General features: G+C 44.9%; 1 protein-coding gene across 2 annotated transcripts in view; it reads right to left on the bottom strand.

The window, feature by feature from the left end:
- Nucleotides 1-26,329, bottom strand: part of RASGRF2 (Ras protein specific guanine nucleotide releasing factor 2) — a 244,354-nt gene that overhangs the window by 31,625 nt on the left and 186,400 nt on the right. For both annotated transcript variants that reach the window (XM_003785953.1, XM_023510921.1), the window contains exon 18: nucleotides 11,502-11,608. In XM_003785953.1, the coding sequence (XP_003786001.1) occupies nucleotides 11,502-11,608 (107 nt within the window). The remainder of the gene's footprint in view (nucleotides 1-11,501; nucleotides 11,609-26,329) is intronic.

Genomic DNA, 26,329 nt, shown 5'->3' with positions numbered 1-26,329 from the left:
GCTTTCCACCAATGTCCAATTTTCCTTAACCTGATCATTTGACTGTTGGCTAAGTAAGAGTAGGGCCTTGTTCTTGGGTGTGGGGACAGAGAGAATCAACGTGGCAAACATGTCAGAGATTAGTGAGGAATTCTAGATGTATACCAGTGTACTTTGTTTTATTCTGCACATTTTTCTCTTCATTTGAAAACTTTAAAGGTCAGTGTTGGGGGGAAATGAATTAAAAGGCAGAGCTGTGGCTCTTAAATGTATTCTTGAGAAACCTCTACAAGCAGCACATAGGGATTGTCAGATACTCTGAGATGAAAAGAACACTGCACAGTCTTGCTTTCTTTTTCTTTTTTCTTTTCTTTTTTCTTTTCTTTTTTTTTGAGACTGAGTCTCACTCTGCCACCCTGGGTGGAATGCCATGGCATCATCATACCTCATGGCAACCTCAAACTCTTGGTATCAAGTGATCCTTTTACCTCAGCCTCCCGAGTAACTAAGTGCCTGCCACCACACCCAGCTTGTTTTTCTATTTTTAGTAAAGACAGGGTCTCACTCTTGCTCAGGCTGGTCTCAAACTCCTTAGCTCCAGCAATCCACCCACCTTGGCCTCCCAGAACACTAGGATGATAGGCATGAGCCACTGTCCCAGCCCAAATTCCTTCTTTCAATGCTTTTACTTTGATAGACAATATTTTCTTATGTCTATGCATAAGCATTTATTTCCTCCTATATAAAGATACGTATTATGGGCAGCAGCTGTGGCTCAGTGGGTAGGGCGGCAGCCCCATATAGTGACGGTGGCAGGTTCAAACCCGGCCCTGGCCAAACTGCAACAAAAAATAGCCAGGTGTTGTGATGTGCACATGTAGTCCCAGCTACTCGGGAGGCTGAGGCAAGAGAATCACCTAAGCCCAGGAGCTGGAGGTTGCTGTGAGCTGTGATGCCGCAGCACTCTATCGAGGGTGATAAAGTAAGACTCTTGTCTCTTAAAAAAAAAAAAAAGATACATATTATAATTGCATTTTAACTTTAAGGAAAGTAATTTTGAAGTGCTGACATTCTGAATTCTTTGAGAAGATTGTTACTTATAATGAATCAGATAAAAGGAAAACAAAATTTTACTACATTTAGTAAAAAACATTTTCAAAAGTTCATTATTTCACAAATTTTATATAATATAAAAGTCTCATCTAACTGGAATTGAGTATTTTTGTCCCTCAGTTTGGTGGCACATGGTGTAGTAAGTTATTCTCAGTGTATCCCTTTTCCCTGTTTGATAACATCACCATTTTGAGGGGAACAAGAGCCACTGGACCCAGGAGCAACACAGACGTTCATGTCTTATCCATCTTAGGGCTTCCGATGATACATTTTCCTACAATTTCACCTACTTATTGCCCAACACCTTCTATTAATTTTTCTTTTAAAATGGAAGCAAGGAGAAAAGAGTCATCTTTTTGCAGATTTTAAAAAAATGTCTCTGTTTCACTCCTTCCTCATTTTCAAGGTAAAGGGAACGTGGTTTGTGAACAGTTAATACCCTCACCTACTTTAATCTGTGTACACTACCAAAGGACTTCTCAGCCATCAAGAGTCTATTTCCTTAATGAATATTTGATATATATTAGTAAGAGAACCGAGTCCTTGTGTAGTATGTCAGGTCTCTAATGATGCAAATAATCTGATTACCATAAATGGCATAGTTCGTGTGAAGGACATGGCTACTGTTGGGCCCTGCTGACTGGGCCCTGCTGAGGACTAATTAGCAGTTTAATCAGCCAGCAGCGCTGAGAATCTACCATGCCCCATGCTGGGCTCACCTGTGGGCTCCAGGACAGCAAGCGTGTGAAAGATCTTGTTAAGCAAAGCAGAATGTAATTTTATTATTCCGAGCTCTGGGAATGGCTTGAGGAGGACCTTTGAAAGCTGAATGAAATCAGCTGAGACATTCTCTGAAGCATGACAAATAGTTACAGTTGAATTTTGCTGTGCTGATATAGAAATCATACTCTCTGATAGCCGAGTATGACCTGTCAGAACTTTCACTCATCGTTTTTGCTAACATTTGCACAGATTTTTACAATGTGTAAAGAAACCTCGTGAATATAATTTTAGTTCTTCCTCAGCTGACCTAGGAGCACACAAGAGCCATGATCTCACGATTTCCCTTCACACAGGGGCCATGGAGGCTGGAGAGGTGGTATAGGCTGGGACTAGTGCTTAGGAAGATGAGGCACTGGGACTAGAACACAGGTCTTCAGCCTGCCTCCTGGAGAGGACTTCCCCTGCCTACCCCCACCCCACAACTGCCCCCCACACAGGGGCTCCAGCTGAAGTGAAGATTCTGATTCACTGTTCTGGAATGGGGACTGAGAGTCTGTGTTTCCAACAAGCCCCAGGTGCTGCTGCTGCTGCTGGTCCAGAGACCACATGTGGAGTTGCACTGCCTTTATTTTCCTTTTTTAAATCATAAAAAGAAAAAAAAAAAAAAAGGAAAGAAAGTACCCTCAAAAAGTAAATAAAAAAGAAAAAATTCGGAATCTTCTGATGTACTGTCTAGATTGTACAATTTCGCTTTTTACAAACACATGTGAGATTCAGAATTGGTCGTTCAAAAATCCCAGTTCAGGGGCGGCACCTGTGGCTCAAAGGAGTAGGGCGCTAGCCCCATATGCCAGAGGTGGCGGGTTCAAACACAGAAACGGCCAAAACTGCAAAAAAAAAAAAAAAAAAAAAAAAAATCCTAGTTCAAAATATAGTAGCTGCTACTCAATAAAAAAAGAAACCTAAAGTAGCAAAAAGATATTTGCCCTATGGTTTTTTCACAAGTCTGGCTGGTAGCCATTCTGTAATTATCTAGGTAGAGTGTTATTTTGGGCTGCGTTTCCCCAAGCCCCGAGACAGGCAGCGCGACCCCAGGGCGGCAGAGCATCACGCGCGCCTCCTGCGAGGCAGCGATCGAGGCGTCCGCCAGGTGGCGCTCCGGGTCGGCCGCAAGTCGCGTCTGCAGCCGCCTTTGGACTTGGACCTGGCGGAGAGCGGCTGGCTCGGAGCCGGCAAAGCCCTGAGGAGGAAAGCCACCTGCTGCAGTAGTTATCACAGAAAGCCTCACACCCAAGACGCCCTGAGGTATATTCACTGAAGTCATCACAGCAGCAGAATTTAGTTTAGCTTTTGCTTTCCAATTCACGAAGCAGGAATGAGAAGATAGGATTAGAACAAAGAAACCATCCTGGAATGCAGATCTGGGAACTGCATTCCTTTAAAGAGGGGACACCTGCTGCAGGGAGCATGACAAAACTGTCAAGGAATGGAGTGCAACTGTCAACTGAAGATGTTAGGATCCTCCCACAGAGATGAGCTACTGTGATAGCCACTGCTGTTTTACCAAGACTTTACTGACCCACAATTTAGGAAGGTCAGTATTTTCCCTAGGTTGTTAAACAACTCCTGAAGTAATTACAGTCATCACTAAGACTGAGTGGGAGGTGGCCCCACAATAGGTAATATTTTTACCACTTTATTGTGTAATTTAATCCTCAGAAACAATCTGGCAACATGGTTACCATCATTACTCACATGTTACATAGGAGGAACTCAAGGTACAGAGAATCTAAGTATCTTATACAAAGTCACACAGGGAGCAAGTGGCAGACCCAGGATGAGGACCCAGGCAGTCTTGGCTAAAGCCTGAGTTTTTTACTGCTACACCATACAGCCTCTATCAGTGAATTAGTGCTGGCTGGCTTGGGGAAGGCTAGGCTGAAATGTCAGTCACTGAACCTGGAACTACTTCCCACCTGTACTACTGAGGCAGGGATCTTGAGACTCACCTTTCCAGTCTGAACAATCCAGTTTGCATTAATAAGACTAGATCATGCAATAGAAAAATAATCTGCAAAGCAATGAATCAGATTCTCTAGCACTTTAAAACTAATCCCTATTGCTAGCTTAGGCATTTTAGAAATTATATTCATTCTTTCAGGAGAGCAGGGTAATAATTAGTAATAGACTATGTATGGCCAAGGGAACTCTAAGACCCTGGGTAAGTCTGATTCAATAAACACAGTTTGAGGAGAAAGAAAATTATGAGAGTAATTTTCTCATTGTAATCAGCACAGTGTATTCAGTGGCCAGAGATTTTTTTTAAAAAGTGGAAATGCTGCAGGTAGATTAAAACCATACGAAGAATTAAGAAACCTGGAACAAAGAGCTCAGAAAGAAGGGATGAGAATATGTTAGGCTCAAAAATAAGAGACTGAGGTTTAACTTAATGATTTTAGAGAAATGAAAAGCATGCTAGTGTTTTCTGTCTTCCTCGACTACACACGGTGAATAATTTAACTTATGTTGTGGTACAGATTTTGGTTACCTTTGGGCCATTTTGTAAACTGGAAAACCAAGGCAAACAAGATGTATGCAAATCAGCTGTGGCACTTCTGGGGACACACCTCTGGACTCCTCATTAAAATGAACTAGAGATAGCAGGCCTCAAAACCAGCGTGGTTTTCAAGTCTTCCGAGGAGAGGAACCTTTATTCAGAACTTTAATATTGAAGCTCTATTCCAGGGAAGACTGTTCCAGCTAAAAGCTGGGATAGGATACCCCATATAGCACCACTTGCTCTGCCCACCGCACCATCCCCAGGCTGCCTGTGTCCATGCCACCTCTGGGGAACAATGGCTCTGACTCAGGGCTTCCCACTGGAAAAGGGAAAGAGCAGGGTTTTCTGCCATTTGCCGTTGCCCATATACAAAAATCCTTTAACGCCTCATTTTTCACACAATGAAAAAGAACGTTCTAATTGAAAAACATAAGTTTGGAATTAAAGTCCACAAAGCATTGCCATAGTAATTCTGAATTTTCCAATACATGCTCAATACTTAGTCATTAATTACTCATCAGTAATTCATCCTGAATCTTCAAAGATGAACAGAATACACAGGAATTGTGTACCTGGATGTCATCTAGAAACTTACATTTCAGGTACAATCTGGAGATAATTAAACACCGAACTGAGTAAGCACAGTGCTTACACAGTTCTGGAAAGCCTCTCAATTTTGTTGATGAATGGACAGAAGTCCATGTGGCCTCTCTGGACACAGCAGGAGGAAGTGGCTATAGCTCCTCTTCTTGAGGGCATCTTGGTGGAGCTACGGAGACCTCTGTACTGGAGACGTTAGGCCAGTTCCCTTGGCTTAGACAACATTTGTTCTCCTAAGAGTCACTTTCAACATCCCAAAGCTCAGTGTGCCAGTTGTCCACCTCACCCAAGTGTGGGGGGAGTTGCATAAGCCTTCAGCAATCTTCCTGGGCAAGCTGAAGGTCACCCAGACGGGACCCTGTGGGTCCCCCTGGTTCCCAAGAGCACTTATGAAAGCGGCTCCCCTTCCAGTGCGTCCACCTCTTTTCGCTTTGCCTGGGAAGCGCGTTTCACCTTCACACAGGAGTGGTTAGCTGGGCGGTTTTCTGGAAGCGTCTTTTGTGTGGCTTGATGTGGAAAGGAGGCATGTCCTCCCCTGCTCCAGGGTGGCAGTGAACGTACATGGATAACTCCATCTGGAAACTGCCCTGCTCGCCTTAACGTCCCACAGGTGGGTGGCCACAGGTGCTAACAGGATTGGCTTCACGTGCTCTGAGCTTGTCTTGCTTAGGTGGCCTAGTGACTCCCTGAGGAACATCAGGGTTTTTGCTGCCTGCTATGTCTCCTCCTGTGCCACTGGTCTTTTGCCCGGGAGTCTCAGATGATCAGAAAAACCAGATTTGACAGCCTGACGCACGCACAATTGCATCGAGTATGTGGCTTGTAGTAGAGACCTGTGCCCTGTGACTGGAAACTCCTTGAGGTTGAGACCTCATGGATCCTGCCCACACCCCAGTGTGTGGCCCACTCTGGTGCTCAGGTCTCATAGGGAATGACTCAAGGAGGTGAGGAAACAGAAACGGTAACAGCAACGACCGCTCTACAAACCTCTCTGGGAAGGAGAATATTACATAAGTAGGTCATTTTTGTCTGATCTTATGTTTTTTAAAACATTCCCCTAAGCCTACAATAAGAAAACATGTGATTGTTCCATCCTCAGCCACTTGTCATTCAGACTGTACCCAGAGTCTGTCTGATGATGCCAACTGTGTAACCTACGGGCACAGCTGCAGCCTCTTTCATCCGTGCCAGCCCATGGCCTGTGAAATTTCTCAAATAAATGCACAGGGTATCTCTTCAGAATCAGTTGGTCAATAAGATAATTCAGGAAAACTGAAATTGCTACAGATTATACATACAAGGCCTTTGACAGAGACCCAAGCATGAATCGGCACTGTCCACAGCCGGCCTCCAAGTCTCACCCCTCTGTCTGCGCACCGAAGACAAAAGCAATCACAGAAGCAGTTGGTTAAATGTTCTGCAGCTCCAGCACCTGCAGGGACCTGGGAATCGTGTAAACGGTGCATAAGGCGTCACAGCAGGAGCTGCTCCAGAAGCGTATGGGCACCGAATGACAACACTTGCTTTATTTAGCTTGTCTACACACACAGCCCCAATTTCTGGTCCATTAGTGGTTATAGTCTCTGTCTTGGCTGACTGTGGAAACTTTAAAGGCTGCAAAATAGCCTCCAAGAGAGAATGAACAAAGGCAACATTAAAACGTAAACTCAACTTGACCACTATTTACTGGGCATCTGCCACGCATCAGCTGTCACAGAGCTCTGGGGAAGGAGATACAGGGAAGAATGAGATGAGCCTCTCCAAGGACTTGCAGACCAGTTGTGCTTCTCTCCTGTCCTCAGATGTAAAAGATTTAGTCACACGCATCTATATTGTAATTTATGTTTAATTCAACATGACCTTTAATTTTCATTACATCCTTGGGAGAAATAGAGCAGGGATTGTTTTCCTCATTTTCAGAAAAGGAAATGAAAACCCAAAGAGGCTGTGAGACCAACTCAGGGCCCCACAGACGCTATGGTGGCAGGGTCGGAGCAAGAACACACAGGGTGGGGCTCACGCCTGTAATCCCAGCACTTGGGGAGGCTGAGGCGGGACCACCACTTGAGCATGAAGTTTGAGACCAGCCTGGTGAGACCCTGTCTCTAACACAAACAGACGGACAAAACCCCATACAGGTCCTCCTGATCCTGGGCTGCCACAGCTTCTGCTGATCACAGACAAGGCACGCGGGAGAAACCTAGCTCGGTCCTGTGGCTTCACTTTCAACTTCAAAACCAATAATGAGCGAGGAGATACAACAAGATGAGGAGCAACTAGCCAGAATGTGTTAAGAAATGAAGACTTTTATGGCTTGGTGCCCTTAGCTCAATGGTTAGGGCACTGGTCACATACACTGGGGCTGGCGGGTTTGAACCGAGCCGGGCCTGCTAAAACGATAATGGCGACTGCAACAAAAATATAGACGGGTGTTGTGATGGACGCCTATAGTCCCAGCTACTTAGGAGGCTGAGGCATGAGAATTGCTTAAGCCCAAGAGTTTGAGGTTGCTGTGAGCTATGACGCTATGGCACTCTACCCAGGGTGACATAGTGAGACTCTGTCTCAAAAAAAGAAAAAGAAAAAAAAAAAACAAAGATTTTTAGAAACCACTCCCCACCCCAAATGAACATTCTAACCTCACCAAATATTAACTAAAGCAAAGGCAAGAAGGGTCCAGGAGGAGAAATTCTCTCCTAGCACCAGTGGCGGTAGAGAGGGGGAGGTGATATCCTAGGGAGCTCTTACTTTTCCAGAGAACCAACCCCCACCCCACCCGACCCCCTACCCCCCACCCCCCAGCGCCCCAACACTTCTGCAACTTTGTGTTTCTCCTGAGTAGGCTCAGGGGAGTATCTGCCAGTATTAGTTCCCTTTGATGGGGAATGAGAGGTAAATACCTCATGTCTGTGTGTGGTAGACTCGGTTGTCCAGATTATATGGGACACACCTACATCTTGGTCCTCCCCTGTAGCTTTCTTGTTTCTAAAAATTGAAGTGGCATCCTTGGGTAGTGTGCCATGTGAGAAAAAACGCAACTGTCACCGTGCTTGGCTGTATTTTTGAACTTCCTACTCATTTTTTAAAAGCTACTGATTCAAACTAATCAGGTTGCCACAATAATGCCACATTCTACCTTAAGTGGGCTCAACTGGTACAGACTCAATCAGATAACTAGAAATCATCTCCAAGCCCTTCATTCTACGATGTGAAAACCAAAGATAGTAAAGGAAAGGGTTAGTTGGCAGAGTCAGATCACAGTGTACGATTTCAAAGCGGCGGTCCCATCATACAGCTAAAAGTTGCCTTAGGAGAGTAAAGCCCTTTAGATAAACTCGGAGAAGGTACCAAGATGGGTTTTTATTCTTTAAGCAGCATAATGGTTTGGTTTCTTGGGTCCAGGAGGTCAAGGGCCACATTCACACCTCCCAGAACTGTAAACTCTCAGACTACCCTCACGGTGGGTGAGAGGAGGCGATGGCCACACAGTGTGGTTCCCAGCACCATGGGCAGACACCAGCTCTATCTATTCCAGCTGTTTACCAACTTATTCCCAAGAGCTTGCCTGGGCTTCCTGAAACTGCCCACGGTGGAGGCTGCATGACCACCAGGCAGCCAGAGCCAGTCAGTAAGGGCAAGGAAGGAAACCTGGACACTCACCCCCAAAATGCCAGTGGGGAAACTTACCAGAAATGTCCTGCACATGGTCATACATAGTAGAACCTCCATAGTTGACCGCCACCCTGCACTGACCTAATTGTCATAGACTGGACATGCACCACATTTACATATCAGTACAGCAGGCCTAGTGCCTTAGGTTGGCCACCTCTATATGTTGACCAGTTTGTTAAAGTCCCTTGGGTGGTCACCTTATGGAGGTTCTACTGTGTTTGTAGAGAGAAGATGACTGAGAACTGGTGGGGATGAGGAAGGTGACAGGATGTGCACACGATGAGGTCACACCAACATCTGAAACCAACTATAGACCCCTGAAGCCACTCACACATGCAGAGAAAGTAAGAAAAGACAACTGAGTTTGCAGGGAGAGCTTCCTTAGGGCCTCAGTGACCTGCTCAGCGGGGTCCATACTGTATACAACAGTCATGTCAGAAGGAAAGACGGAACACCTGGGTCATTCATGCCATTCCCATACGCTCCTGACAGACACACAGTCTGAGGGGCTGGGATCCCTTCTCAGAACTGGGGACAGAAGTGCCTGCTCACGTGTGAGCACAGCTGAAGTCACTTAGGGTGCAACACATCTGAACTGTCTGAACAATTCAGGTGTCAAACAATTCAGATGACAAATCCCAACTGGAAAACTCTTCATTGTAAGTGAGGGGCTCAGCACCTCAATCTCTCCCCATCTATAAATTCTCCTTAGCAAAAATAAAATCCTAGCATACTGTCCTTTGTTTTGTGGTACTTTTCTGTCTTCAATCAATAGATATTTATTGAACACCTACTATGTGCCAAGATTGCTCTAGGCACTAGGAAGAGAGAACAAAATAAAAAAGTAAAAAAACCAAAAGTTTGGTGGTGCCTGTGGCTCAGTTTGTAGGGAGCCAGCCCCATATGCCGAGGGTGGCAGGTTTGAATCCGGCCTCAGCCTAACTGCAACAAAAAATAGTGGGGCCTTGTGGTGGGCGCCTATAGCCCCAGCTGAGGCAAGAGAATCGCCTAAGCCCAAGAGCTGGAGATTGCTGTGAGCTGTGATGCCACAGCACTCTACCAAGGGCAACAAAATGAAACTCTGTCTCCAAAAAAAAAAAGACAAAAACCCAAAAGCTTGCCCTCAAGGAGCTTACATTCTAGCAAAGGCTGTCAAAAACAACTACTATAAGAGTTATACATGAATTGTAAGGGATTCTTGTTTAAGATAATTAGAGGAAGAGGGCACTGGGACTAAGAAAAGGTAAGTAGGTCTGAGGGAAGCCAGCAGAGGGTTTTTCAGAGAAAATCTGGAAGAGAGGCGGGAAGCTGAGACACCACACCCCAGCCTTGGCACACTGGTCTTGGCATAAACTTGCCACGGGCCAAACTGAGGTCGGGGAAGAGAATCTTCTCAGCCTCATCTATAAAAGCGACTGTGCTTGTCTGAAGCCACTGTGGGCCCAAAAATTAGATGTCAACATGCCGAGTAAAAAACAAAACAAAACAAAACAAAAAACTAGAGGGATGGGACGTGAGATGGATAATCAGCCCCAGGGGAGAAACCCTATTATTATGTTTTATCTGTAATGAGGCAAAATGGATTTACCAGCAGCCCACTGAGATTATGGAGAAGAAAGACCAAACATTTCTACTGAGCAAAGGACGAGTGTTGGAATTTGAGTCCCTTAATACTCATTTTTATTTATTTAAGACATTTAACATGGAATTTTCACATCGTTTATTTAGTGTGCTATCTTTATTACTTTTATTTTAATGACTATTCAAGAAGTTTTAAGGGCTTACTGGTGGCGAGGCCCAAATCCCACTTTTCCTAATTAGTAAATTCTCTGACCACTGGGATCTCAGGAGTGTGAACTTTGCGGTGACCCTATTAAATAGACTGTCATTTTTAAGGACCCTGCAACAGACTCACGATGGCTCTGAGAATAATAAGCACCCAGGAGCACCTTCCCTTTCTCTCCTATAATGTGCAGTACTCATTAGCTCGCCCACAAGGTTACAAGTTTCGCATGTTCTGATCTGAGGCGTGCAGGGCTCCATCCTCTCTCCAAAAGTCTCCTTGCTGAGTGCTAGGCAGCCATGGCCCAGGGGCCAGCCCATCCTACCCAGTGGGTAAGAAAACCTCTGTGTACACCGCAAACCAGTGAGGCAAAGAGGGGCTGGACTTTATTTTGTGAAAGGAGTATAAATTCTGTAAACTTGAATGAAAACACATACACAGATAGCATGTGGGTGGGCTGGCACTGCCACACAGTAAAAACAATGCTTGGAACCAAAACATCAAAGGGCATGAGGCAAAATCTCTCTCGAATCAGGCTGGGAAAACACTCCCTAACCAGATGCCAGAGGGCTTCTGGCTCCAGAGTGTTGCTTACCTCCAGAGGGTACCTGCTGTTTACCTGCAGTGGGCACCTGCTGTTTACCTGGGAAGCACCTGCTGTTTACCTCCAGGGGGCATCGTGAGGCTTGCCTCTGAGGGTGGTGGGGGCACCGCAGCTGATGACCTCTTACACACAACTCCACTTGCGGGGAGGACCATGCACATGGTGCCCACGGGGTGGTGCTCTACATCACCCTACCAGGGCTCTAGAGCTCAGAGATGGTGCTGCTGCCTGGGAAGATGAGGGGAATAGGAGCCCTGTTTCACCAGGCCATTTGTAGATCTGAAAAAGCAGATGTTGGCAAGACCCGTGTGTGTGTCTGCACATCTATCTCTTTCTTCCTTTCCTAAGTTCCAGTGTCAAGGTTTCAAATTTTTAACTCCAAAGAAGCAGAAGGTATTGTACATGTGTAACGACTTAAAATAATTTTAAAAAGTCCTTGGAAATAGTTAACCAGCCCACTGCATTACCTGAGCGTGCTTCGAGACCCAGTGACGGAGGACATTCAGTACTCGGTTGGTGGCTGTTCTCCGTATAATAAACTCTTTGTCGCATGTCCGCTCCGAGTTGTTAAATCCTTAGGAAGAAAAGAAACACACACAGCTTGTAGTTAAAGCCAATCCCCACGGGACCTGAGAAAGGTCACTTATTTTTGGACATTGGTTAATGAAATTCACAGATGACACATCTTGGCAGAGAGGTGCGAGTGGCCTCAGACTGTTGTAAATTCTGCTTATACCTATTTTACTCTCTGTGGCAAGGCCACCATGTAGTTACGGGTGCAATTAAGTGAATAAAGTGCGCACATTTATTAAAGGACACTGATTAAAGCTAAAGCTATCCTAATGACACTTCCATTTGTGTCTGTCTTATTCTCTAAAATAAAGCCAAGAAGGACTTTTCACGGGGCACTTGAGTCAGCATTCATTTATCACTTTTTCCCCAAAGTGACAACATAAGCAATAACATTTTCAATATGTGTCGATGGACAGCCCCATATCCTTGTTCATGAATGATGCAAATTCCTTACTGAGAAGCACAGCAGAGTGGTTAAGAATGTTGTGTTTCAAAAAGACCAGAAGAGTAGATTCTTACATCTTTTAAATATTTTCACCACACAAAAGGCAATAGCTTTGTTCAACCAAAACACACTGCAAACATACATCGAAGCCTCACATTTTACCCCTTAAACACACAATGATTATTTGCCGATTGAAAATAAAATAAAAGGATTTAAATAAAAACCATGCATTCTACAGCCTGCCTGGCAGGGTTCAAATCACTGGCAGTTTAGGCCATCTCTCTGGTGACCAGTTTCCTCATGTCCCGTATGAGATAATGAACATACCCACCTCACAAGAGCGCTGTGGAGTTAAGTCTCTCACTGCACATTGAGCATGTAGAATGGTACCTGGCCCAGCAGGAAGAGCACGATAAATGTTAGCTATGATTATAATTCAATATTGGTTAAGTGCCTTTGAGTCTCTCTGTGCCAGCTTATGTCTCTGTCTTGGCCACCTTCTTTTTTTCATTATCAAGAAACCATTTAAATGTTTTTGGACCGATTCCCTGTTTTAACAGATTCTGCCTTCCAATCATAATTAAGTGATACATTTCCTTTAATTAAGGCCTTATGTAACTAGATTGGCAAAGTTCTTGAGGGATTCACTGATTTCATCTCCTCAGCTCTCGCTCTCTGCACAGCGTACGCCAAGCTTCTCACCCTGTTTCACCCCGAAAGCAGCCCCCATTACGGTCATAATAACCTCCACATCCTGAGGGATACAGCCAAGGGATTATCTATCATGTCTCCCTAGGAAGTCTCATCTAGGCCACCGCTGAAGTGATTCCTATAAGCAAATGACTTGCAGGTTTATATCCCCAGATCTCTTCTCTGAGTTCCAGACCCACATATCCAATTGCCTGTTGATATTTTTTTCTTACATGTTTGAAACACACCTCAAACTTGGTATGTCCCAAAGAAAATCCCAGGGCATTTCCACCAACCTTTGCCTCATTCTAGTGTCCCCTTAGTAAAGAAATGCCACCATCCAGCATGTTCCCTGGCTGAAGGGCTCAACTACAACTTGAACTTGACCTTGACCTTAGAAATAAAAAGTACCTAACCTAAACATCTGTACCTTTATATTAACTGGAAATTTAAAAAAAGAAATACTGCCATCCATCCAGCTACATAAGCCTGAACCTTTGGAATTACTGCAGTCCCACCTCTGTCCTGCTTCCTAATACTACATAATTTTACCTGCTAAATAAATCTCTAATCTGCCCATGTCTTCCTATCTACAAAGCCAAAACTGGGTGGAGATACCAGCAACTCTCATCTGGCCTACTGCAGTAGCGTCCAACCCAACTCCACACTCATTCTTGCCTCCTGAAATCCATTTTCTCACTGAAATAAAAAAGATCTTTCAATATCTCAGAAAGAAAATTAGGATGTGTCATTCCAGTGTTTAAAGCCCCTCAATGGGCCAGGCACAGTGGCTCACTCCTATAATCCCAGAACTTTGGGAGGCTGTGGTGAGAGCATCACTTGATGCCAGGAGTTCAAGACCAGCCTGGCCAAGTGAGACCCTCATCTCATTAAAAAAAAAAAAAAAGCCCAAGATTAGCTTACCTAGCCTGGGTGACAGAGTGATACCCTGAAGAAAAGGAAGAGAGGGAGAAAAAATAAAGAAAAGGAAAAGAAGGAGAGAGAGAGAGAGAGAGAGAGAGAGAGAGAAAGCCCCTGCTGGTTCTTATGAGAAATACAGAACTCCTTAATACAGATTGCAGTTTTGGCCCTGGCTCCTATCAGCCTTTTCTGGAACCATATTTTTTCTATTTCCTGTTTCATCTTACCACCCTTCTTTTAGTCCTTTATCCTCACCCCAGGGCCTTTGCACATACTGCTCCATCTCTGGAACTATTACCACTCCCCTTTCACTCAGTGCTTCTTATTTCACTTCCCCAAATAAGCCTTTCCCAGCTTAAACTCGAAAAATCGCCCATTTATACCTCATAGCACCATACATGTTTACCTTATGCATTTACAGTTTTATATTTTATGGATAATCGGATCAATTTTATGTCCTCCTGGTGTGTTTTTTGCTGAGCACAGGCACCTGCCTGGCACGGAGCAGATGCTGTACACAACATGCATATGCTGAATAAATGAATGAAAGCCTGGTAGGAGGACCCTAGAAAGCACTTACTGAATGAGATACAAACAGGAGGATAACTGAGTGAATGACTGGTTCTTGCAGCTGAGTGAGCTAGACACATGAAACAAAAATCTGTAATTTTTTCAAGGGCAGAGGCCTCTTTTCCTCACTCCTCTTTGAATGGAGACAGGCATCTTCCACCCACCAGTAGACACTCAAATTCTCTCAGATGCGGGTAACAACGTGCTCTTGGCAGACAGACCATCTTGAAAAAACTCTTTTATTATTAAAAACTTAGAAATTCTGAGAAAAACCTAATAAATACAGGTGTATTTGTAAATGCATACCTGAGTTTGCGAGAATGTAAGGAATTATGGAGGGTAAACACACAGATGGATCTGAAACCCAGAACCAAGTTCAGAACTGATACTGGTTGCCCTGAGGGGAGCAGAGGTTACCCCTGGCATAGTGTTTGCCTTCAGGAGAAAAAGCCCCAGGGCTTCATGAACTGGGAGTAGGGGCATGAGAACTGAGATGCTCACACAAAGCTGGAATTCTCAGTGGACCACCCCTCAGTAAAAGAATATACCAGGAAAAATAGTTTCCTACCTGCAAGCAGAGACAACAAAGATGCGTATCTGCCTCAGCCTGGATCTCCGTGGGGCAAGGGGCAGAAACAGCTTCCTGGGGAATTGATTAACGCAGCCACCTCAGGGAGGTCTGATGCTGAGACCGAGCCACTATTCTGGGGTCTGCTCTCCAGATCAGAAGTCAGAATAAAATGTGGCCCAGGCCAGTGATAACCTTGGGGAACCCCACCAGAAGCACACAGAACCTCTCCAGTTCAACCTCAGCTCCTACTGGGTTACCACTGAGGAGGTCCCTGAAGAAAACCTCGCCATCCAAAATTACCAAACACACACACTAGCCATGTGAGCAAGAATCAGCAGACACAGGGATCAGGAACCTGGCGCCCCCCAGGCCACCCCTCGGCCCCATCCAAGAACTTCAGATAGGAGGACTATTGAATAGTTCTACTCTCAACATCAGATGTTGAGATACACAGTAAGTATTCCAGATGTGTGATATTAGCAAAGTAGATTCTCCTAGTATTGTAGCGTTTAGTTGTGCTGGTCACACTTGTCAAGGGAAAAATAGTTAGAAGACCCAGAAATATTTGCTATTTATGTCTCCAAAAAATGGCACACGAACTCCTTGGTGGTGGAGCTATGATTCGAAGGCAGCATGGCTTCCGTGCCCTTATTGCCACCAATTAGCTGTACAGTTTATATTTGAACTCAGAAATTTAAATTTATATTTAAATTCAGAAATAAATATTACACAAGCAGCTCTCCATATAGATGGTGGCTTGTAAGGTGGAAATCTGGCAAGTTGTAGAAGACCATTGTTCTGATCACATAGCTTTAAAGACAGTGAAAAATGGGGAGACAGGCACGTTGGAGCAGAAGCATGTCGGCCTGGACCCAGGGGTCTGTATCACAGCATGAAGGCTTGAGCGGAGAGCACAGCTAAGACAAGCGCAGTGGAAGGGATACAGCAGCCCCCTTGATAAAACTTAATTTATTGGAGTCTGTTACAGGTAGGTCGATGATTTGAGTATCTGGTTTATAGTGTTTCTAAACTGTCAAGTCGTTTGTATAGAGAGAGCATACTTATCTCGAAGACTAAAGCCCTCCATGTATTAATTGAGCATTGAAAAAGGTCCTTTAAGGAGGAAATGCAGCATTCTGGGAAGCTGAGGTGGGTGGAGTGCTTGACCCCAAGAGTTGGAGACCAGCCTGAGCCAGAGTGAGGCCTGGTCTCCAGCCGGGTGTTGTGGCAGGCGCCTATAGTCCCAGCTACTCAGGAGGTAAGAAGATCACTTGAGTCCAGGAGTTTGAGGTTGCTGTGAGCTAAGTCTTGACACTCTACCCAAGGTGATAAAGTGAGACTCTGTCTCTCAAAAAAAAAAAAAAAAAAACCCAGAAAAGAATAGAAGGAAATGAAGAGTGTGATGTTTGTCTAATGTGTACTGTTTTCAATAACTATGCTCTCTCCTGGGAAGTCTGGTACCCCGTGATTCCCGACTTTCCAAGTTACGCATGTTCTTTTGAATTTTAGGCACCGGTCAAACTGGCTAATTTGGGCAAATGAAGCCATCTGAAAAATGATAAGAACTGAATCACCAGACGTGTAAACTTGAGAAGGAGTTATAAGGTCTCTCTGTCTCACTTCTCCTGCATGGGAGGGTGTCAGGATCTGCTTCGGACACCACTTGTCAGGGCCCAGGACTGGCCAGGTCTATGGGCCCAGCTTAGGTAGGTTCCCGACGCGGACCGCTAAGCTACCTTGCTCAGGAACGGTTTCTCTTAGGTGCTTGAGGGCTATCTACTTTAGCTGGAGAGAGAGTCTTAGAGAGAGTAAAGCAGTCTTCTTAGCATAGATAGATCTTAGTCTTTAGTAGAACTTGGTAATCTTCAGCAGAGAGACGCCGTGCTGGCGTTCTGCAGGCAGGAGAGGAGACAGAGCCAGAGTAGGCGGGTCCGTGACAGAATGCGCATGCTCCTGGCTGCCTTCTCCGCCAGCCTGATATAAGGCTGAGCTCGTGCCTCTCAACACCACCAATTCACCACTGCTCTCATCTCGTGAGCTCTCATGCTTGTTAGGAGCGCTAAATCTCTCTCCATGCTCTTTTCACCAAGGTGTTCCATGATTGAGCTATACAGGTATTTCTTATAACTCTCACTCCTCCAAGCCATAAGCTATATAGGCTGCTACAGGAGGGACCCACTTCCAACTCTGTTTGGAAGAGCTCTAAACTGTCTCTTTGTTCTTCCTAAATAAAATTTCTTTCTTATACTGAAAAAAAAAAAAGAATGAGCTTTTACTTTATGGACCTTCCCCTGTGAGCCATTCCATCTTTTGTAACTATCTGTCTTCTCAGACCACAGGCGGCTTGGTGAAGACACTTTCTTTGGAGGTCTGTCAGCCTTACACATAGCAGGCACTCATAGGCATTTTTCTTAACAAAACTTGCATCACTCTCAATAGAAGCTATTTGAAAGTTTCTGCAGATGCCACATAGCTAGATAAAGATCATTCTCTCACCTTATTGCCAGGATGACAATTTATTCGAAATCTGTCACAAGCAGAAAATACAGCAAATAGCAGGAGAAAACTGAGGTGGTTTAAAAATAGGGGAAAGAAGGGAAGGTTTTACTTTGCTTTTCAAATGAAGTGATCGTCAGCCTTAAGGAGAAACAATGGTGTGATGGAAATAAGATCGCACACGGAGAGATGATGGGCCAGTCCAGTTAGAGCCACCCTCAGGCAACCTGAGGGGGAAACTGTCAGAGCCACTATTAATGCCAACACTATATTTTAGCCATCTTCTGACTGAAAGTTAGAATAGAATCAGAAAGAGATGAAATGCAGAGGGGGAGCATTGCTATCAATGATTCCTGGTGGGGGCTGCCTGCCGGTGGGATTACTGATTAATTTAGCTATACTTCTAGAAACTGGTTTATGTTGTGCCTTTATCCCCAGGTGATGTCTTTACCCCTGGCATCATAGTTACTTAACACATTTAGGCTTAATGAATGAAAGCACTGTGGCCATATTAATGTGTTTTTTTTTTTCAGCATGGGAATTAAGAATAATGCCATTTCAGTGATGCATCAGTTTTCACTTTATACAAATGAGACATGCTCTGACCAATAGCATCAATGCCATCAATGTGCTTTCCTACTAATAGACATCATTCTCAAAAACCGTGCAAAACAAAGTCATAGAACTCTTCTGTAGACTTCTGTGAACTTGGATTACAACTATACTTTTACTCTTTGGCTGTGATATAGGAAGATTGTGAGTATTTATTGCTGACTTAGGCCAGGCTCTATGCTAGGAGCTCTACAAATGGTCTATAATTTAACTCTCATAACCAAAGACAATAACTAACAATTACCATTCCTCACATGCCCACCAGGTGCTGACTATACTATCATAAGTAAGGTGGCTTCTTCCACCATGACAGCAATCAGGTAGGGTAGATGTTGTTATCCTCATTTACAGACAAAGAAACAGAAAATCAAGATCAAAAGGTCAGAGCTAATAAGTGTCAGAACCAGGATTTGAGCCAAGGTCTGTGCATTTCCAAAGCCAGAGCCTCTTAATTACACCTCCCTGCCAGGATTCAAAGTTTAAGCCTTAAATTTCTCTTGAAAGCTGTTAAACCAACACCTAAAGATAGACGAGATGCTATGCAGTGTTTGAGGGAAAGTAAGTGCTTTCTTTTTAATTCTATCTCTCTTGTAAATATGGAAGCATGAGGGTCCTTCAGCATCAGCAGAGATAGATAAGTTTCCTACTGCCTCGGATTTTACTTGTCTGCCCGGAGTTTAGATTTCCTCCAAATGTGCTCTTTCCCCAAACTCATTACATTTCTTACATGACCAGTGCTTTTTAAACTTTTTAAACCTCCCGTCATGACATACTAACGGGGAGTAACATCAATGTAATGTGGTGTGACCAGCATTTGAAAAAAGAAATAGGTGAAAAGCATCTGAGTGAACTGGGCACGGTGAAGCTAAGTGTTCACCAGGAAAACGTCTGTTTCATCTGCATGTCTCTCTGTGTGTATCCTGGGTCACAGCGTAAGATGTATTTCTTAGACTGGGATGCAATAAAAAAATGTTGGAAAGTTTGATTTAGACAATTAGCCCTTGTTTACATACCCTGCAGTAATTTCTCAGAAATCCTAAATAACTAAGTTTGTCCTTTATTGACATAATTTAATGCTTCTTACCATTTTCCCTCTTTTCTCTGTCACCAGACACTCCCCTGCTTCTCCCCCGACCCTCTAGTCTGTCCACTTCTGCCTCATTTCTTGGTGCTTCCTCTCTTCCTGAGCTGACACCATTCAGTGCTCATTCCTCTGGGTACATAGCTCTCTCTCTGGTTGCAGTATTCCTAAGCCCCTTACTTCAAGCTTCCCATAAGACAGTTCTATGTTGACACATTCTCCTAAGAATATACCCCCAAGGCTGGGCGCCCAGAGCACAGTGGTTACAGCGCTGGCCACATACACCAAAGTTGGAGGGTTCGAACCTGGCCTGGGCCATCTAAACAACAATGACAACTACAACAAAAAATAGCCAGGAGTTGTGGCAGGTGCCTGTAGTCCCAGCTACTTGGGAGGCTGAGGCAAGAGAATGGCTTGAGCCCAAGAGTTTGAGGTTGCTGTGAGCTGGGACGCCACTGCACTCTAAGTGCCCCCTAGTGCTTCTTCCCCTCTAACTCCTTCCTATCCTAACTTTCCCAGGGACTTCCTGGGATAACCATGTTTCAGCAGCTCAGGTGGGAAACCTTACTTTTCTCTGTCTGTCCTTGGTTTTTTTCTCTTCAGGTCAACAAACCGGTAACTTCTGGTAGCATCTGTCAGATTTATTCTTTCTCCATTCTCTTTCCACCACACATGGGTTGCAGGTATCGTCTCTTATTTTTCTTTTCTCCATTCCCTCTGTCCTTCTGTTCTTCATTCATAATTTAATTATTCAATCAATATCTGTGGAGCACCTAATGTTCCATGTATTATGCAGGTGCTGGGTGAACAAACAGATGTGCTCCCCTGCTCTCATGGAATTTGCTCTCTAAAAATGGAAACTGCCTGTAGTCCCAGCTACTTGGGAGGCTGAGGCAAGAGGCTTGCTCAAACCTAAAAGGATTGAGGTTGCTGTGAGCGAGGCTGACGCAGTGGCACTCTACTTAGGGCAATAGTGAGACTCCATCTCAAAAAAAATATATAAAACAAATAAGGAGGAAATAACCTTTAAACAATACGACATAAAACCTGTAAAATTCAAAGTCCTAGAAATGAGCAAGATGTCTGGTCTATTCCAGAATAATCCTCCTAAATATCTCTTTCACTTGTTCCTGCTCCAGTGCAAGTACTTCTAATATCTGCCTTGTGCCCACGAGACCAAGTCTGGAAGATTTTCCTGGACGTGAAGAGTTTAACTACCTTGTCAAGGTCACACATCGGGTAAAGTGAAAACACAGGTCAATGCAGACAAGCGGGATATTCACGTTTGCTGCCTACACATTGTGGCATCAGGGTTCACTGTGTCTATGAATTGATTTTCTCCTTGAGAGATGGTCTAGAATCACAGTTACTGCTACAGAAGCTAAACAGCAACCAGATGTTCAACCGCCTCCACTTTAATGCAGATAATGATGCCATTTCCTAAAATGGGGCAAGGCTGGGTTTTGGGGAGAAAATCAAGAGTTTGGTGTTAGACACAGTAAGCGTGACAAGTCTTTCAGACTTGTAAGTGGCGCCATTATGCCTAATGGTGCAATTAGACATAACAGCCTGAAGCTCAATTAGAAAGGTCAGGCCGGAAATGTAAATTGAGAGTATCCAGCATTTCAATGCTGAGCTTGATTTGCAAGAGAGTGCAGATAATAGGGAAACAGCCAGACAGAGCCCCGCAGCCAGCCGCACAACCTGGAAAGAGTCAGTCAAAGAGAAGCCAGCCAAGGAGACTAAAGGGGGAGGAGAGCAAGGTGAAAGGAGAACCAGGCCCGCGGTCCCGGGGAGGCCAAGAGGAGGAGAAGTGCTTCAAAAAGGAGAGTGTGAATAGCTGCGTCAGACGCTGCTGAGAGGCGGAGACGCAGGTTTTGGAAGGTGCTGGTCACTAGGGACCTGCAGCGGGGTCATTTCAAGAGTGGTAGAGGAAAAGTCCACGAGAAGAGGTTGAGGGGGAAAGGAGGTGATGAAGCAGACACACTGACAACAGAGCACTTATTCGAGACATTTTGCTTTGAAAACAAGCAGAGAAATGGAGCCATAGCTGGTAAAACGGGTGATGCTAAGACGAGTCGGAAGGCTGCAGGGATGGCTGAGCAAGAGAGAAACTGCAGGAAACCGTGGAGAACAGCCCTTGAGGTGAAAGGGGGTGGGATGGGGGAAAAGGCGGGTTGACCAAGAGCAGTGTGGGGGTGATTCTTCCAGAACTGCTGGGAGAAGGCAGAGGATCAGACGATGAGCCCAAGTGCAGGGGGCTGGTGCAGTCAGTCAGTGGAGGAAAGAGGTCGTCTTTGACTGTCTCTATCTGTTTTCATTGTAAAGTATGAGACAAGATCATCAGCTGAAATGTGGTCCCAGAGCACGGGGACATGACTGCTACGACTCTCTGGAGGGCAGAAGACCCCTCTGAGATCCACAGTCATAATGGAAGTCCAGGCGGTATAACTCTCAGATTCTCTCCAGAGAACAGCCCCCCTCTGTCTGAATGCCAAGTCCTTCTGATCAGCGTTCAGATACAGTTTTATTTTGGTTTTGGTTCTTCCACTCTCCGCATCTTTGATCCTTCAGAACTTACAAGGGGAGGCAGCTGCTTTTCCTCAAGTGTCCTGGAGACGCCCACAGAGAGGAGGGGCTGAGGGTCAGAACCAGGCCTGCAGCTGGGGCCTTTCGTTTTAAATCCTGTGCCCTTCTCTGAAACTTACAGAAAGCCCAGTAAAGAGAATATCATTACCGTCGATTGTGCACTGAAGCACACACTTAACCTTGTCCAGGATTTCAGACAGACTCTGACCAGCTTGCTGTGTAATTCTACCCAAGTGAATCAGTTTAACCACAAATGCCCCTGAGAGATGATTCTAAATTTTAAGGATCTCTTGGTTTTGCATTTTCTCTTGCTCGTGTCCCTACTAGCAATGCTATTCTAGCTCTCCCATGAGGCTGCTTTGGGCTGAGGACAACAGAGGGTTCACGCCTGTATTACAATGAATTCTCTATGAGCGTAAGTAAGGATTTCTGCTGGGAAGTCAGGACCTCGGTATCCTGGGTTCCTTACCCCAATGGCTGAGGATCCTTCTCTTTGCCCACTGAGGGCAGTGTGAGCCCCCAAGAGTGCTAACAGCTCGGTGCAGTAATGCTGTCACTCCCCACTGCCAGGACACTCCATTCCTTCATGAGGAACATCCCTGGCCCCTTATGACTTAAAGATTGAAGTCACCTCATGAGGTAGATCAGAAGACACCCTAATCCCCCTACCTCCAAAATCTTGCCACAGTTTCATCCTCACTCTCTTCCTTCACCTCTGGAAAGAGCCACAATATGAAGTAGAACGATCTTGGGTGTGGACTGGAAATTTTTTTAACTGGCTTATCTCGAGTGACCTCAGAAGAGTCCCATCACCCCTCAGGTTTGCAGTTTGCTCCCTGATTACAAAAGAAGCTTACCCAGATGCCTGTGAGGTCCTTTTCTCAATGCGCCCTTGCACCACCATGCATCTGATACCCTCCCTTCTTGAGGTCATCAATCATGGCCTTCCTTGCCCTTCCCCACCCTTCCTCTGGCAACTCCTCTCTGAGGATCCCTCCCATCTGCTTGTGAAAGGCCCACATCAACACTGCTGCAGTCACCTGTGAGGATGCAGGCTGTGTCTCTCCTGCTTGTGTTAGGTATCCTTAGAGTGTCTGCAAGCAGACAGCCTCTGGGCAGGAGAAGTAAGGCATCTGATCTCTTGCTCTAAGAACCCCCTGGTACTTTGATGGCCCCCTGAGTGGAAATAGACCACAACTCCACCTCGTTTCTTTGGGGTTCAATGACACTGAGATGTATCCAGTGGACCTGTGTGGCCCAGAACTAGCCCAGACTGTAGGAAAGGATGTGAGGCCTCCTGAGACTCCAGTCCCCAGAAGCAAAGAGCAGTCTGGACTGCTGCCCTGGAATTCTTAAAATTCCCAGGGTTGGGGAAGCTGTAAGTCATGTGATCTGGGCAAATTAGCAGAGATGTACATCAGTTCCAGAGGTGGTCATGAAGAGAGTGGGCTTCACAGAAGCATCTCTGAAGACTGGCCAAAGCTTCAGCAGCGGCTGTAGAGGTGCACAGGACCAGCGGCGATATACTTAGGCCATGACTTCTGGCCCAGAGAAGCAGCCACAGGGCAGGCAAGGTCAGGAAACAACCGCATCAGGAATTCTGGGAAATATTCCCAAGGAATTCTTTGAAAGATGGACATTTTGATAATGGCCTATAATGATTACAAAGCTGGGGAAGCAGTTATAAATTATTGTGCTTCAAGTATTGAAAAAAATCAGGCCTCACTCTGTGGTCCAATGCTAGATAGCGTCCTGGGACATGAGGTCTATCTAGACATCCTTTCACGCAGTGTCTCACACGTTCCGTTGTTTTTACTTTTTTAAATCCAAGATTTTTTAAATCCAGCTTTATCATTGGTGGATAAATAAACTAACGCAGACTGGTTCCATTTATTGGAAGACCTTGTGTTAATATTTCCTGAGTCAGGAGTTTCCTGAACCTCCCTGCTTTGGAATTTACCACATGTCTCCTCCCACCCCTCCTCCCAGGGTCTGTAACCACAAGACTCGAGGTATTGTGAAGTACTTTCAGTCTAGCAATTGAGGACTCAGAAGAGAGGCTTGTACACACTTGTGAAAACTTAGGTCCCAGGAGAACGCCCTCCAAGCAAGGGCAGGGTGCACTGAGCCCCACTGTTGGAGCGTCCTCCACCCTAGCTGCTGGGGGTGGCCCCCTGGCCTCCCACATCTCCACAGAGTATTACAGACAAGGTCTATTTGTGTTATTTCAATGGAAAATGGGTTCTCAATGTTCCATGCTCAATCTTGAAAATTTCCAGCACAGTTTACTAAAAACTCAAAACATGTGAGAGCCTCAAAGTTCCCCTTTTGTCCTGCCTGGACACCTTTACCTCACCTACATAGGACTTTAATTACTGTAGGGGAATTTCATCATTCTTTCCTCCAGAATCCATACTCTGTTGATCAGGCCAACACTTACAAATTGGCACACAACTTCCAGAAGGCACCAGAAGCTCCCCAAGAATCCCACTCCCTACATCTGTGTTACCATCGGTATTCATTAGGTTAGAGAAAGCCCTCTTTTAAAACCACACATTCTGAAAGGATTGTCTATTTAACTTCCCAAGAAATGATTCAATAGTCTAGAAATGATTCAATAGTCTACCAGACACTTGTACAAAAATATTTTCTATCAAATCAAACTAAGTCAATATATTTGGTTAATATGAACAGGAACTAAATTCAAACTAAGTCAATATATTTGGTTAATATGAACAGGAACTAAATTCAAACTAAGTCAACGTATTTGGTTAATATAAATATGAATTAATGAACCATTTTGATTCCTAAACTTCAGGAGAGTTGATCTTTTTTTTCCATCAAACTTGGTTCTATTTTAAGGGCAGAGACCTTAACAACCACAATGACTAAGTATCATTTTGGTTAGAAAAATAATTTTCCAAAAGTAAACTAACCTCTTAGACTTGAGGTCCTACGGAAAGGCTATGAACTAAGTATACTGATCCCACCCAGTGATGTGCAGGTAGCTGAGAAAATGCCCAGTCTTGAAGAAATGAAGATGGCTTTTGTGTTCTTCTCTCAAATTCAAGCCAGCAACTCTGTCTTTATGCTTTAGAGGTAGGAGACCTCTGGGTTAAAAGGCCTCAGAAATACATTGAAAGCATCACTTTTGGAATTCAAACACTATTATTATTATTATTTTATAGCTAACATCATTCAGTACTTACATATGCCAGGGACTAAGCTCACATAAGCTTTACAGCAACCTTGTAAGTTATCCTTGTTTTATAGAGCATGTAACAATACAACAATAATAATACTTACCTAGTGTTTATTATATGCCAGGCACTGTTCTAAGTAATTTACACATATTAACTCATTTAGTCCCACTCATGACCCACCAACCTCGTGAGGTGCAGAATGTTTGCACTGCACCGTGCCATCGTCTACCCTTCACATCTACCATAGATGGGACTACTGCAGTCATTAAGTTCCAATTTCCCAAGCCTCTGAGGGTTCTCGAATGAGCAAACACCTGGTGTAGTCAGCCAGTCTAGCTGTCTGATTACATAGCGTCGTATGCTGGGACACACATCGCATCTGTACTTCCCCCAGGTCAGAAAAATAAAGGGTCACTTGTTGTAAGCACAGAACTCGATGACACGCATATGCCCATAAACTTGGATCCCACAGGAACCCCCTAATTGCATGTTTCTTTTGTAGCTAGACCACATATTGCACAAAATATTGCTTTGCCTCAAAATATTCTAAATCAGTTGAGTGTGGGGAGGTCAACAGAGTTGCATTTACATCTGTGAGCACCTCGTGTCTATCTGACTATTTCACTGCGCACATTCTCCCCATAGACTTACATCTGTATTTGAATCAAGATGGTTAATTTTCGTAAGTATAACTGATGACATGTCAAAGGCTAAGACAAAGAGACGTCTCTCCCTGTGCCCTGAGGCTTGAGGACTTAAAATCTAGAAATTGCATTCTCAGGTTCCCTTCCAACTCAAGTTCTGAAAGCAAATACAACACCAAGGCCCAGAGGTGGGAGTGTGATGGAGGCCATTCTCCCGCTGCAGCAGCCACCCTGGCTGGCAGGAGGGTCGTGGAGGCTAGGATTTTTTTTTTTTTTTTTTTGAGACAGTGTCTCACTATGTTGTCCTCGATAGAGTGCTGTAGCATCACAGCTCACAGCAACCTCAAATTCTTAGGCTTAAGCAACTCTCTTGCCTCAGCCTCCCAAGTAGCTGGGACTACAGGGTTTCCACCACAACACCCAGCTATTTTTTTTGTTGCAGTTGTCATTGTTGTCTAGCCGGCCCAGGCCACATTCAAACCCTCCTGCCTCAGTGTAGTGGCTGGGGCACCCTGACCACTGAGCTACAGGTGCCGAGCCAGGAGGCTAGGATTCTTCTGCATTAGTGTGGCAGCGTCCAGTGTGGGGTGAGAGAGGCCCCTCCAGATATCTCAGTACACCTAAGTCAGTGTCCCCACTGCAGAGGCAGCAGCCCTCCTGCTGGCCAGTTCCACAGTGTTCCGGACAAGATTCCTGGAAGTCTAGCCTGGAGCCTGCTCCTCCAGCCCTTCCCTCCCATGTACCTAATTCCCTGTAACAAATCTCTTCTCAAGGAAACTCGCTCATTTGTTACCCCAAAGCCAACTTTAACAGATAACAGTAAGTGCCCAGGGCTAAATGCCCAGGAATCATCCCATGAGGCTCAACACACTTAGAAACCAGGAGCTACCTTTGTTGTCA

Source organism: Otolemur garnettii, unplaced genomic scaffold (assembly GCF_000181295.1).
Source record: "Otolemur garnettii isolate 467f Iridium unplaced genomic scaffold, OtoGar3 scaffold00017, whole genome shotgun sequence".
NCBI classification, from domain to species: Eukaryota; Metazoa; Chordata; class Mammalia; order Primates; family Galagidae; genus Otolemur; species Otolemur garnettii.
The sequence above is the reverse complement of the archived record's forward strand: the minus strand, read 5'-3'. Positions and strand labels throughout refer to the sequence as shown.